This window comes from Ovis aries, chromosome X (genome assembly GCF_016772045.2).
Source record: "Ovis aries strain OAR_USU_Benz2616 breed Rambouillet chromosome X, ARS-UI_Ramb_v3.0, whole genome shotgun sequence".
NCBI classification, from domain to species: domain Eukaryota; kingdom Metazoa; phylum Chordata; class Mammalia; order Artiodactyla; family Bovidae; genus Ovis; species Ovis aries.
In genome coordinates this window covers 19,981,794-19,996,753 of record NC_056080.1, presented here as the reverse complement: position 1 = coordinate 19,996,753, position 14,960 = coordinate 19,981,794, and the positions used below count along the sequence as shown (strand labels likewise).

The following is a 14,960-nucleotide window of genomic DNA, read 5'->3' as shown; positions in this document are numbered from 1 at the left end:
TGGGAAAATGCATTGATTACTGAATCATCTCATGCCACAGAGATCACTGTTAATATTGTCATCTTCTCTGGGGTAGGGAAGTGCAAACAAGCTCACAATTTATTTTAGAGTCATATGATGTATGGCAGAGGTACTAATTTTTCTCGTCTAAGTCTCCAACCTCTGACATTTTGGAGCCAGTGGGCTTCCTCTTTTTTGGGGGGGAGAATGTTGACATCGTGTTTAGAACAAGTTGTTACCAAGAATAGTGAATTTGGGGTGTATGATTCCCAAAATTGAGAATAGAGAATTATCATCAATTCTCTATCACAGTGTTCTCACACTTTCTTGTGCATCAGAATCACTGGGAGGGCTTGCTGTGAAGCAGATTACTGGACCCATTTCTAGGGTTTCTGATGTATTAGGCTTGAGGCGGGGCCAAGAATTTACACTTGGTAACTGGTTGCCAGGTGATGCTGCAGGAGGACCACTGAAAACCACTGCTATTACATTTCCTGGCTGCTTGGCCTCTGGTATTATGAATTTTCAGAAGGTTTTAAGTTAAGGGAGGGAGAAGGAAGAGAACTCAGATCTATTTTGTATACTCAGGCTAGGAATTGTCATAGACACATAACCTAATTTTATTTTGACAGTGCTATGAAAGTAGAAGCAGTATCTTAAAAATAATAAAATGAGCGAGTTCCCTGCTGGTCCAGTGTATAACGTTCGACGCTTTCACTGCCGTAGCCCTGAGTTCAATCCCTGGTTGGGGAACTAAAAAGTCATTCACAAAATTTAAGTCACTTGTTTAAAGTCTAATGGGGCAGATCTGTAATCAGAGCACAGATCTGTCTGACCCCAAAGCCCAGTCCTTTTCTACCCACCACATTGCTTCTTTAGCTGTCAGTTGGCCCAGAATGCCAAAATCACTCATGATTAAAATACACACACACACACACACACACACACACACACACACACACACACTCTACCCCTTGAAATTCTTCCAATTAAGCTGCACAAAGATAAAATACGTTTCATGTCCACAAAAAATGGTCTTGCTAATCTGAGTGTCATTAATATGGGATTTTTTTTCTCTACTGAAGAATGTCTGTTATTTTTTTGTAATCATGTTTTCACAATTAGCTAAGTTAATGTGTCAATTTCTAATAATAGACTCTCCACGGAACTTTCCAGAAATCATGTGTTGGAAGGAAGCATATTGGGATTGAAAAGAGTCAGTAGTGATAGATGATAAAGAATTAACCTGCCAAGGGACTTCCCTGGCAGGTCAGTGGCTAAGACTCTATGCTCCCAATGCAGTGGGCAGAGGTTCCCTGGTCAGGGAACTAAATCCCACATGCAGTAACTAAGACCCATGCAACCAAAAAGATAAAAATACATATTGAAAAATTCTTAAAGAGAAGAGTTAACCTGACAAAACTATATCCTAAATATCAAACAGCACATTTTAGAATGTTGTGGTTTTGAGAAAAAGTTCCCAATGTTATTATTATACAAATCCTTTTATTTTTTTCCCTCAAAAGTGCATTACAATGGATGGGCCTTGAAAACATTATGCTAAGTCAAAGAAGTCAATCACCAGGAGACCATGTATTACATGATTCCTTCCATCTACATGAAATATCCAGAATCTATAGAGACAGAAAATAGAGCAGTGGTTGCTTAGGCCTTGGGGGACAGGTAGTACAGGGAAGTGAGAATTAAAGAGCATGGGGTTTCTTTTTGAGGTTATGAAAATTTTCCAAAATGAGATTCTAGAGATGTTTGCCCAACTCTGGAAATATGCTAAGAACCACTGAATTGTACACTTTGATCAAGTTAATTGTGTATTTATTATATGGATAATATCTCAACAAAGCTGTTACCATTGCAGATTACAGTTGCAAATATAGTGTAAGTGCCCATTATACATGGACGTTTTTAGTTGGGAATTTTTTCAACAAATACAATTATTTTAGAGGTGGGAACTATGGAATTTACATTTAGCTAGGTAGGGCCCATTCAGGGAAAGTGGAGTGCCATGGTTGACTAGCACTGCTACTTTGATGTGGGAAATGAGATGGGTGCTAGAACTTTAGTTCTAGGCTCTGTCACAGGAGGTGCAGATGTATGAAAGGGATGGTTGACAGCAGGTCCCAGTCCTGACATGGGGTGAGGGGCTCAGAGAAAGGGCAGGGTCCCAACAGCCACACTGGAGTGTGTAGCTGGGACTTCAGTAGAAGCCTGGCCATACAAAGTGGGGTGTGGAGGAGCTGCTGGAGCACCTGGGGCCATGCGTCCCAGGAGGAGAAGAGTAGTGTGTCCAACTAGATGCCAAGAGCCATGTGGGGCCGGTCTTGGTAAAGGGCTAGGGATGTAGGACAGAGTTGGATGACATGGTCCAACCTTCTCTCAGTTGTGGGTCACCCATGGTGAGCCACTTGATTCCTAGGGATGTTAGCTCATGGCTGTATCAGGGGGTGTCTGCAACTGCAGCTGTGTGAAGGGAAGAAAGAGAAGCAGAAAGAAAGAAATTGTCTTAAGTCAAGTCCCTCTTAACAATCCTTTACTCCTCCCACTGACAGTGCCATTCCCTATATCTGTTCAACTCAACATTACTCATGCCAAAGACTATGACAGGGGATGGACATAAAAAGATCAAGAAATAGTTCCCGGCCTCAAGAAGTCTATAGTCTAAAGGGGGAGGACAACTTATAAGCTGATCATTTTCAACAGACCAATCACATCCTACTTAATATTGCCAAGAAATTAAAATATTGATACTTTCCATAAATGCTACTCAAAGGACAATAATGTTCTTGGATGGACTGACAGTTTTAATATATTTTCTAAAGAAGACCTTGTAGACACATCTAATAGGAAAATTTTCTCACTTAACACATTTCACCATATCCTCAATGGCAAAATATGTTAAAGTGGCATGTTGGGCTGGCAATGAACAGGTACTTGTGTAAAACTGGATTTTTGATGTCAAGAGTTTAAAATCTTCCACACCATCTCTATTCTCAAGTAAGTGTGACATTTTGGATTCAAACTGAATGCATGCTGATGGACAGAGCTGATGGGATGTGTGGTTCAATTTGGGGGTTAGAAATACGCTGTTTTAAAAACTGCTTAAACTTCATCACTCTGAAATTTGGTTTAAATCAACTGACTGTGCACCGCACTACTTTATTTTTATCATACACGAGGTCACATAATATAGGTCCAGACTCTGTAACTCAATATCCAAGTCACCCAGACAAACCGTACTCCCTCTGGGGCTCATCAGCCACATTTTTAAAAAGAAAAACAAGAAATTGGGGGAGGAAGGGGAAAGGGTTTGGCTAAATGATGTCAAATATCCCTTCTAGCAAAATTCTATCAGGTTGAGTAAAGCCCATTTAACTTCACCATACAGATCTGTGCATAGTGAACCAAGCTGGTATTTTATTTTTGAGTTAAGAATTTTAGTACTGAAGAAAAGAAAAGAAAAACCCAAACCAACCAGCATCCTCTCCTCCCCCAATCCATCTGTAGCTCTACATTAGGAATTCAAATTGCAGTATTTTTAGCCTCTGGAGTTTAAGCAAGCCCTTAACCTGAGCCCCTGCCTGCATTTTATAATTTGTCTAATTTAAGTCATACAACAGTTCCATCTTTGACAACAAAGCAAAATCATTTTACTTATCTTTATGTACTTCAAGAATTACTTCTATGTGGAGACCTTGTAATACCAGTGGCATACCAGGCAGAAAATGATAGAATTTTTTCCTTCCGTGGCTTTTTTTTTTTTTTTGATGAAATACAACCTCAACTATAAGAAATGCAAGTCACTTCAAACGCATTCAAAAGGTTTGCTTAAAATAGATTACCAGAGAGGTTGTATTAGAAAACAGAAAAATCAATTCTAGATGAAAGCGAAACACACAGAACCTTCCAAACTGGCAATAAAGAGCAGTTATATTAATCGTTTAGTTCTTTAAGAGCAGGGTGCTGGAGATGGAGAAAGGCTTTCCTCATGTTTCAATATTAGGGTGCTTTTAGCCATCATTTCTGTGCTTGGTACACCTTGTAAAAATAACTTCCTGAGGAGGGGTGCTTTGAAACTGCAGCCTCTGCCAGCTTTGCAACCTTACTGCCCATTATCACATCCCAGCACTGAGGACGGGGCGGACCTTAATTAGATCAGAGCCTGGAAAATCTGGAGCTTCCCTGGCGGCTCAGATGGTAAAGAATCTGCCCGCAGTGAGGGAGACCTGGGTTCGATCCCTGAGTCAGGAAGATCCCCTGGAGAAAGGAATGGCTACTCACTCCAGTATTCTTGTCTGGAGATTTCCATGGACAGAGGAACCCGCCAGGCTACAGTCCATAGGGTCGCAAAGAGTCGGACACAACTGAGCGACTAATACACTGGAAGGTCGGGGAGAGAAACTGCAAAGACTTATTTTCTTAAAGGAAGTGGTCATTCAAAAGCAGAAAACCCAAGTCACCTACAGTTTCCTCGTCCGCTTTGCCAAGGAATGGGCGAGACAGGGTTTAAGAACAGGAAGGGAGAACTCAGACGGGGTCGGGGAGAGAGGTGGGCGCAAACTCCCGAAAGCGGAGTGTGAGGCAAGCCAGGAAGACCTCGGGAAGGGCGCAGAGTAAGGCCCAGCATCACGCAAGGGTGAGTCCAGGTGAGGGGCGTGCTTCGGAGCGCCACTGGCTGGGAGCCTGGATTCGCCGGGGCAAGATTCCGGCCAGCGGCTCCTCTGCGCGTAGCGGGCTCCTGGGTGTCAGCGCGCAAAATCGCCGCTTAATCCCCGCTCCCGAAGGATTAATTAGGGCCTCCTTAAAGCAGAAAGCTGCGAGCCAGGGGCTTTTTTCCTAGCCACAGGAGCCCCGGGAAGAGGGTCGTCCTCCTCCAGCCCAGCCGGGCGCCCCTCTCCAGACATCACCAAGCACAGCGTCCCCGCGACTCGCGCCTCTCCGGTGAGCGCTCTCCGCACCCCCAGCCGGGTTACCGGGACCCCCTGGTGACCGGCGGCTTGACGGGTCACGAGAGTCATGTCCCAGGCCAGGCCGCTTCCTCCTGCGCCCTCGGTTCTCAGCCAGCAGCCGGGGAGCGGGGCGGGGCGCGCCAGGGAGGCCGAGGCCGCGCGCTATTCCTGTCACTGTGAGCTACTGGCATGTTATGTGTGGCGCCCAATCACGCCTGCGACCCGTAGCGCTGACCCGCGCCCCTCCTCCCTAATCCCCCAGGCTTTGATTTGATCCTCCGCGCGGAACAAGTTCACCCCCCCTGCCCCTTAGCTAGTTGTCCCCGGCCCTCGCCAGTGCCCGCAGAACCCTCCTTGTCCACCCCCGGGAGGTCAGAGCCCTCGCCCCGCACTTCCCGGACAGCCCTCGTCCGGCCCCATCTGTGCATTTGGGCCGTCGGAGATCCAGCACCCCTCGGGAGTCAGTCCATCCGCAGCTCCGCCCTTCCAGGTGATGGTGCGCGGCCACTGCGGCCCCAGGCGCGCAGGTGTGGGCTCCCCAAACAGGGCCGGGGAGGGGGTTTTGGGCAACGCGCTGGCAGCCTCAGCAGCCGCCGAAACCGAACCCTGCACCTCCCGGAAAACTCCAAACTCCGCGCTCTCCTCTACTAGGTGCTTCTGGAAATCGTTTCCCTACCAGATTTGCTCTGAGAAGGGAACGGGCAGATCTGCGGACCTGTATGAAGGAGGCCCGGGCTTTAAGCTGAGCAGGCAAAAATGGACCCCTGCTAGGGGCTCTTCGGCTCGCTCGGGGGGCCCGGGGGCTCCGTGTCCCGGGATGCCTCCGGCCGCGTCTGGCTGGCCCCAGCCCCGGCCCGGCCGCTTCCCGCCCTGGGCATCATGAGTTACTTCCTGTCTTACTGCAAAGCTCATGGCGGCTCGCTGCTCACCGGCTACCAGGTGCTGCGAGCCGAGGGCTTCCTGTGCGACGTGACGCTGAAGGTGGAGGGCAGCGAGTTCCCGGCGCACAGGTCGCTCCTCGCGTGTTCCAGTGACTACTTCAGGGCTCTGTTCAAGAGTCACACCCGGGAATCCCGGGCGAGCGTGATCCACCTGCACGTGCCGTCGGCGGCGGGCCTGCAGCGCCTGCTGGACTTCATCTACACCGCCTGGCTGCCGCTCTCCATGGACACAGTGGAGGACACGCTGGAGGCCGCCAGCTACCTGCAGGTCACCGAGGCCCTGGGGCTTTGCGGCCGCTACCTGGAGCGCCAGCTGGCCCCAGAGAACTGCTGCTTCGCCGCCAACGTGGCGGCTCGCTTTGGCCTGGCGCACACGCTGGGCGCGGCCGAACGCTGCATTGTGACCCACCTGAGGGAACTGCTGGCGCGGGGCGCGGGCCCGGCCGGCCTTCTGGAGCTCAACCCCGCGTCGCTGAGGGCCGTGCTGGGTGCCCCTGACGTGGCGCGGGTGCCTGAGGCCCGGCTGCTGGGCCTGGCGCTGGCCTGGCTGCGGCAGGAGCCCGAGGCCGAACGCCTGGCCCACTGCACCCAGCTACTCGAGCGGGTCCGCTTCGGCCTCGTGCCCGCCGACGTGCTGCGGCGCGTGTACTCGGGCTCCGGCCTCACTCTGCCCGCCCGGGTCAAGGGCCTCATCATCCAGGCCCTCAACTACCACACGTCGCCCTCCCGCCAGCCGCTCATGCAGGGCGAGCAGACCAGCGTCCGGAGCCCTCAAACGCGCATCTTGTTGGTCGGGGGGCGCCGCGGGCGGGAGGTGGTGACTGAGGAAGTCGTGGTCCCCCCGCGGGCGGCCCGGGGCAGGGGCGCCGCGCCGGAGCCGGAGGAAGAGGAGGGAGAGGAGGAGGAGGAAGAGGAGCAGGTGGAGGAGGAGGAGTGGGAGCTCACCCAGGACGTGGTGGCCTTTGACGTGTACAACCACTGCTGGCGCAGCCTCACGCGGCTGCCTGCTCAGCTGCTGGGGCACAGCGTGTGTGTCGCGGGCAACTTCCTGTTCGTCCTGGGCGGGGAGAGCCCGTCGGGCGGCGCCTGCTCGCCCCCAGCGCACGGCCCGCTGGCTGTCATGGCTCAAGTGCACCGTTACGACCCGCGCTTCCACGTGTGGACGACGGTGCCCCCTATGCGGGAAGCACGGGCCCATTTCTGGTGCGGCGCCGTGGGCGAGGGGCTCCTGGCCGTCGGGGGCCTGGGCGCGGGCGGCCAAGCGCTGGCTTCGGTGGAAATGTATGACCTGCGCCGAGACCGCTGGACGGCGGCCGGGGCGCTGCCGCGGGCTCTGCACGGCCACGCGGGCGCCGTTGGGGACCGCGGCGTCGTGTACATCTCCGGGGGCAAGGCGGGGAGAGGCGACGGCGGCACGAACAGCCTCCGGGACGTGTACTCCCTGGCTCCCGGGGAGCAGGCGTGGAGCAAGAGAGCGTCCATGGGCACGGCCCGCTTCGGGCACCACATGGCCGCCCTGCGCGGCGCGGTGTTCGCCTTTCTGGGGCGATACGAGCCCTTCTCCGAGATCGAGCGCTACGACCCCGGCACCGACCAGTGGACTCGGCTGCGGCCGCTACCCTACGACCGCTTTTGCTATGGGCTGGCCTTGGTGGAGGAGACGGTGCTGCTACTGGGCGGCCTCAAGTGGCGGGACTCACGCCAGGTGCCCACCCGCAACGTGGTGGGCTATGACCTCGACCTGGACCGCTGGGAGGACATTGGCTGCGCGCTGCCTTGGGCCTGGAGCGGCCTGCAGTGCGCAGTGCTTCAGCTGGCAGAGGGTGGGGACGAGCGGAGGGAGGGAGAGCCGGGAGAGACACCGGATTTTGTGCTGGGCTTAATGGGTTAAGTAGCCTCAGGGCTAGGGAGGAGCAAGCCATGGGCTTTTCCTAGACTTGGCCAAAGAGAAACATTTGCCCTTATTCTGAGAATGGGAGACAGGAGGGATCAAATTTAGAAGGATATATGAATCATCTCCAGCGAGCTGGGGATTTCTAGAAATTCTCATGTTGGGCTAGAGATGGACTTTCGAAAATAAAGTATGACCCCGTTTTCCCTCTTGTAGTTAAAAGTGTTTCCCAGGTTCTAAGCAATGATTATTTTTGTGCCAAACAGCCAAAAAACGTACCATAATAAGTTATATACCAAACCAGAAAATTGTTAGGTATAATGACTGTAATAAGTGGTTCTAGAAGATGGCATTATCTGAATAAATAGTGAAGGGAAAGTGCCTTGGTTAAAAAACATGCAATCACTATAGGGAGAACTATGATTTTATGATACAGAATCATGGTTATAGTTCTGCTTTGATGGTTTAATACAGATACAGAACTGAGAAAAAAAAATCTCCTAGAAAGCACTTTATTTTTATTTTTGGAGAAAATAACCTAGGTTAAGTTTTTCTGTACTTCATCCTTACTTACCCTAGTCTGCTTTTGCTCTGACTTTTGCCAGCTTATTGGTTTTAAGTTTTATTTGTGCAGCCCTTAGCCATAATAACTTCCTTGGTGGCTCAGACGGTAAAGAGTCTGTCTACAATGTGGGAGACCCGGGTTCGATCCCTGGGTTGGGAAGATCCCCTGGAGAAGGAAATGGCAATCCACTGCAGGACTACTGCCTGAAAAATCCCATGGACAGAGGATCCTGGTAGGCTACAGTCCATGGGGTCGCAAAGAGTCGGACACGACTGAGCGACTTCACTTTCACCATAATATTCCAGCTTCTCTGATTTAGTGGAACATTTAACGGGGCTTCCCAGGTGGCGCTAGTGGTAAGAAAGCTGCCTGCCAATGCTGGAGACAAAAGAGAAGCAGTTCTATCCCTTGGTCCGGATGATCCCCTGGAGGAGGAAATGGCAATCCACTCCGGTATTCTTGCCTGGAGAATCCCAAGGACAGAGGAGCCTGGGTGGGCTCCAGTCCATAGGGTCACACAGAGTCGGACAAGGCTTAAGTGACTCAGCAGCAGCTAACAAAACCCCTATTTCTTTCATCCTCTTTAAATGTTCATTCTGCAGACACGCTGTAGGTAATACTTGTAAAAAATTTTTTTAGGTTTATTTTTGATGGTACCCCGCCTCCCAGACCCTCTACCCCACCTTCCCAAAAGAATCACAGAGAAAGGAAAGAGCAGCAGGTGAAATTTTAAAGTTTGTGTCAGGTAGATGGGAAACCAACTTGATTTCGCAGGATTTCAGAGAAGATTCTTGTATGTACTGGACACTGCCTCTTCTGGCTTATACCACAGTGGAGTGACAAAGTTAAAACTTGTAACTGGGGGTGGTGGGGTGGCATGTAATTCAGTCACAAAGAAATGTGATGTGGACTGCATGAATAAAATAGGTGCTTTATAAGGATTCATTAAGAGCTGAATTTATTTGACTTCAGTTTACAGTGCCGCCTCTCTCCTAGATTTGAAACTAATGCAATAAAATGTACAGATATATAGCGTTAAAGGTCTCTTTCATGCTAAGCTAGCCACGAGTCTTTTAAAATTCATTAGTTTACTTTTTACCATTTAAAAGAACAGAGCCAACTTCACCAAAGTAAAAGCCGCTTAGTAGCAACACAGCTAGTCTTTCCATCAACTCGCTGTTGACAGAGGCACAATCTGGCCACTGTATCCACGACACATCCATCAGGTACAGATATTTTTAAGTAAATGTACACATTTGGTCTAGTAAACATCAACAAGTCTAAACACCTGTAACAAGCACACTTCATTTTAGGACAAGAGGTTTCTTTTTTTTTTTTTTTTTGCTTTTTGGTTTTTTTTTTTTTTTTTTTTTACATATACAAAATCCCACAAATTTAATGTGCGTCAATATCCATGCAGTAAATAAATGTTTTTACAAATAGGTTTTTTTAAATGATAAAAATATTACACTGGACCCCAAATTCCATACAAACATTAATACATGATTTCTCATCCACTTTGACTAAATATAGGATTACTGAAAATGTGCTGTAGAAAGGCCACTCTCCTGTACAGTTGTGCAAAGTCTGCAAAACGATAGTGATTCAATGGTGATTTCAAAAGCAAAGAAAAAGATCCTCGCTGTGGAGTTTTTACTTTCTTCTCTACAGCAAAAATAGTCACTGGCAGATATCTGAACTCTTAGAGATGAAAGTACATTCACTGAGCTGTACAGGCAACAGTATAAAGCTGATTAGAAGTAGATTTCAGGATATAGAATAGTAAAGGAGGGTCTCTTCCTCCTTCTAAAGAAAAAACAAAACAAAACAAAACCAAAACCCAGCAAATTGTGACTTGTACGTTATGCAGCCAGACACTAAAAAGCAGCACAGTCATTATCATGCTGTGATCACTTTTCAAAAATGAGATGCTTATAAATGGAAATATAAGAAGAGGATTTTTTCATAGACTTTATCCACTCTATAGAACAAATCATGAAACTAGGAAAAACCTCTAAAAATTGTTTCTCTCGTATAGTTCAATGTAATATCTCTCTGAATGACCATCATCCTCTTGCTCCTCAGGAGAGAGGTACATTTTTCTTTTTCAACATTGTTTTCTATATTAGAACACACATCAGCCTGTAACCAAAGATATTTTACTTCCCTGCCTGAAGTATAATTACATAAGTTTCACTAACGGACTAGGGGGAAAATTGGACACTAACTGGGAAATTGATTCATTTCTGTTTATACCTTGTAGGTTTTTAGGAGTTGGAGTTTAAAAACATGAGTTTGGGCTGAAATTATATATATATATATATGTTAGCTGCCTTTCTGGGTGAGTTAAGTGTGTTTTAAAAAATTCACTCTCAAATTCCTCTGTACACAATCAGCGTTTCATCACTACAAAAATAAAGGAAGATTTAAACCAAGAAAATAAAGCAGCTCTATCTTCAATTTTGGTCTCAGTTACAAAAACATCTTACAAAGCTTTGCCCTGATACACCATTGAGTGTCCCCATGGATATGGAATAGTATTTCCATTAACCAGCTTTCACAAGTTAATAGACTATTAAGACGAATATTTGATACCTGAACTTTTCTTATGTTGATGCTCTTCTATTTTGCTCAACTCTTGTATGTATGCGCATCTACATTTCACAAAAATAAAACTACAGCATTAAACTTTGTGCAATGTTTAAGAAAATTCTTAGAACATTTTAATAAATATAAAAAAGGTTTAAATTCTTTCCCACCCACAAGGATGTCTGCACCTGAAAAAATGTGATTTAGTTTTGAAGTCTTGTTTATATAAAATTAACTTAAAGGGAGAAAAGATGACCTTAGATAGAAAACCACCTTTTTGTGTTTTTTTTTTTTCTACTTGAAGACCGCCTGTCTTCAGGGTTGTTTGCAAAAGTTAATTTTGAATCATTGAAGACAGTTGATTTTGCACATGGTAAACATAAGCTGAGCACTAACTGCATATAAAATATACAAATGCTCATTAAAGACAGTGGTATTATGACCATATAGGGTTTGTTTCATATAATGTAACATTAAAGTATAGCTTGTCAACGTGTCCTACACGTTGATATAAAAACTACCTTATATACTTGATCAAAGTACCAGAAGGTACCAAATGGCCAGAGGGCACAATACACTTACACATGCGTTTCAATGTATGAATGAGTGTGTGTGAGAGAGGAAGTGATTACATCTACTTCAGAAGAAATACTTAATGGGTCATTTGAGGTGGTGTTCTGACAGATATCCAAGAAAAGATCGAGGTACATCTGCTTCCACTGCTGGAATTCTTTCGATGTCAAGTCTGGATTGTCTAGTACTTTATCGATAATGGCTACTTCCCCTTCTCTGGCCTGAAAAATAAAAGGATTCAAGAGTTACAAAAGGGACAGAATTTTCTTCAAATTTTAACTAAAGAGTTAACAGGCAAAAGCCAAGAAGAAACAGCTCTGTTATACTCAAACTCGGGCTTCCCTGGTAGCTCGGAGGGTACAGTGTCTGCCTGCAATGCAGGAGACCTGGGTTCGAGCCCTGGGTCGGGAAGATCCCCTGGAGAAGGAAATGGCAACCCACTCCAGTACTCTTACCTGGAAAATTCCATGGATGGAGGAGACTGGTAGGCTACAGTCCATGGGATTGCGGAGTCGGACATGACTGAACAACTTCACTGGTTCACTGGATACTCAAACTCCCTATTTAGACTCAAATCCTCAGGTACTTTTTTCTACATGCAGGCACTCTGATTTATTTTTCCTTCGGGGCCTATCCTGTTTCCCATCTCTGCCTATGGAAACTTTTCCTCATCCTTTAATGTCCAGTTCATATGCCTCTTATTTCTTCAAGCCTTCCTTAAACAACTGAAAAAATGTTTTCTCCTTCGTTTCTGTAAGTCCCCATAACACTTGATCACTGCTGTTGAGTGGGCTTATCCCATTGTGTCTTGAGTTACTTTTGCATTGTCCTATCTCCTCCTGCTAGATGCTCAGTTGGCAGTTTGGACCTGAATGAGAATGGGGGCTCTGTGAAGTGGGAGGTAGTAAGGATATCTCTGGACCTTAGTTGGGCACCAGAATTATTCTTATGTATATTAAAGCTCTTTAAAAAATTCTGTCTTAGTTATCCAAAGGTCATTAAGTTGTCCCATGGATTTGCAACAGCATTCACATGAATATCAACTGAGAGCTAATTGACTATGAGAATTTGGCTGTTGGCTACCAGAAGTTTTTTCAAATCATGCATTTCCTATTTTGTTAATCTCTTTGGTTGTTGTTTAGTTGCTAAGTCATGTTCAACTCTTTTGTTACCCCATGGACTGTAGCCCGCCAGGTTCTTTTTTCCATGGACTCTCCAGGCAGGAATACTGGAGTGGTAGCCATTTCCTTTTCCAGGGGATCTCCTCGACCCAGGGATCAAACCTGTCTCCTGCACTGGGAGGTGGATTGTTTACCACTGAACCACCAGAGAAGCCCAGGATCTCTTTGGTACTCTGTCTCAAAATTATGAAACCTCAGCAGTAGACTATGGATCTGAAATATTTTCCAAACGAACTCTCCGACCTTCTATTTCTTGAAATGACTGCATCACAAACTTGGTATGACAGTTCTTTTCTGGTTTTGAGTTTTTCAGGGTGCATGGTCTGATTAGGGACAGTATGTATGGCAGGCCGTCTCCACTGAGACACACAGTGAGGGGGCTGACTTTTCTGGCTCCTTCTTCAACTTCCTGCCTGTTTCCCTTTCCTCACCACCTCCTCCCCAATCTGGGGGTGGCATAAGAAGACTGGAGACAATGTAAGTGCTTATAGAAATGTATAAGAAAAAAAGTAACACGTGAGTTGGGAACTGTTAATGTATACAGCACAATTACAAAATTTCCACACAGGATATGAAACAATGTGGCTTCACTCCAAATGTGCTACAAGAGATATTCATAAAATATCTCAAACCCTTTTAGCACCCACCTCTGCATGAATGCTGTGCTCTTTTAATAACTGTATCAATTCTACAACATGGCATATTTATCTTAGGAAAACAAAAGACTGAGGAATAACACTAGCCCTGCATTTTTGGGGAAAAAAAATTAATTACATCCTGCTTTCTCCTAGAACTAAGTTACATAACATGTAGTCTGTGCATGCTCTGAGATGTTAATATAAAGTTGAGATTACTTCCTTTTGGCCAAATACACTTATTACATTCGTTCTGGAGAAGGAAATGGCAATCCACTCCAGTACTATTGCCTGGAAAATCCCATGGACAGAGGAGCCTGGTAGGCTACAGTCTGTGGGGTCGCAAAGAGTTGGTCATGACTGAGCGACTTCACTCACATTCGTTCTATTTATCCCCCTCCCATTTTGCCCCCTAGAGTATCTGATAATTGATTTTGAGTTCAGGAATGAATCTCTTAAAACGAATGTCTCCTTCTATTTCAAATCTTACCTTTAAAGTGCTTTTGAGAATCCTCAGCCTGTGTAGTTTTTCATTCATCACAGGATCATTACATCTCTTTATAAATGATAGTTTGTATTCCATCTTGGTTGAAATGCGATGTTCTCCCAGGGGCGACAGACTGGCTTGCTCCAATGCCCTGTATAAATCTTGCAAAGAGTCTCCTAACTTTTCTTCCCTACTTTCACCTGCAATGTCCAGAAAAAAAAAAAAAAACAGAGAGAAATATGAATCCAGTGTAATACAGTGATTTGACACTCCAAAAATCTACTAAACAAACAAACAAAAAATATCTGAGAAACGGAATAATGAATGATCGGGAAAACACTATTACATTAAAAAAAAGAAAAACAACCCATCAAACCCACAGTTGCTAGTTATATTGGGTAAGACTAGCTACAGGCAGCCAATTGTTTTAGAATAATTAATAGATACTTTAACAAAATACTCGTAATAAATAGCAAATCATTGTACATATCTTGAGTCCATTAAATTCAAAGAATTACAGTACAAAAGGTACACAACACAGAAACAATTCTGAACATAATTTAACATTTTAAAACAGTAATGACTATCCCTTATCATTATACTGATAAGCATAAATGTGCTAAATAACAGAGCTCTCCTGGTTTAGCAATACTGAATGAACTGATATTTACATTTTTCTAGAATTCATAAGATGGAATGGCATTCACTGGAGTATATATGATTGTAAAAATCTTCCAAAAGTATGCTGTAGAGGATTATTAGGTTTCATGTGACTGCCACAGTAAATGCCTGCCACACTGTAAATATAGTAAAAGATCATAAATTATCAATAATAATGCTTTAATTAGAATGACATATGGGAATGTTTATATGCAAATGTAAGTAAAAATCTGGCATGTATTGAAGGAAGCTACTTAACATTTGAAAGACCAAGGAAGAAAACACTCCAATTAAATATTTTTGAGGTGGGGGGGAAAGGTCTGGTTCAGGAAAGCATCTTGAATCTATTTGAGCAAATCAAACTACCATATTATTCTTGAATTGTCTGACTACTGATGTATTTTTCTCAATGATAAACAAAGATTAACTTGGATTTTGCTTGGATTGGCAGATAGGATTAGGGTTATATCACAT

At 45.6% G+C, this 14,960-nt stretch overlaps 2 protein-coding genes across 5 annotated transcripts in view; one reads left to right on the top strand and one right to left on the bottom strand.

Moving 5' to 3' along the window:
• The first annotated feature begins 5,308 nt into the window (after positions 1-5,308).
• KLHL34 (kelch like family member 34) lies at positions 5,309-9,302 on the top strand. The gene has a single exon (XM_027963032.3). The coding sequence runs from the start codon at positions 5,844-5,846 to the stop codon at positions 7,794-7,796; it is 1,953 nt and encodes a 650-aa protein (XP_027818833.2). The 5' UTR covers positions 5,309-5,843; the 3' UTR covers positions 7,797-9,302.
• The window catches only part of CNKSR2 (connector enhancer of kinase suppressor of Ras 2), a 286,492-nt gene continuing 280,834 nt past the window's right edge, over positions 9,303-14,960 (bottom strand). For all 4 annotated transcript variants that reach the window (XM_027963027.2, XM_027963028.2, XM_027963029.2 and 1 more), the window contains 2 exons: positions 13,830-14,026; positions 9,303-11,744 (listed from right to left, as the gene is read on the bottom strand). In XM_027963027.2, coding sequence (XP_027818828.1) covers positions 11,529-11,744; positions 13,830-14,026 — 413 coding nt within the window. In that variant the 3' untranslated portion in view covers positions 9,303-11,528. The remainder of the gene's footprint in view (positions 11,745-13,829; positions 14,027-14,960) is intronic.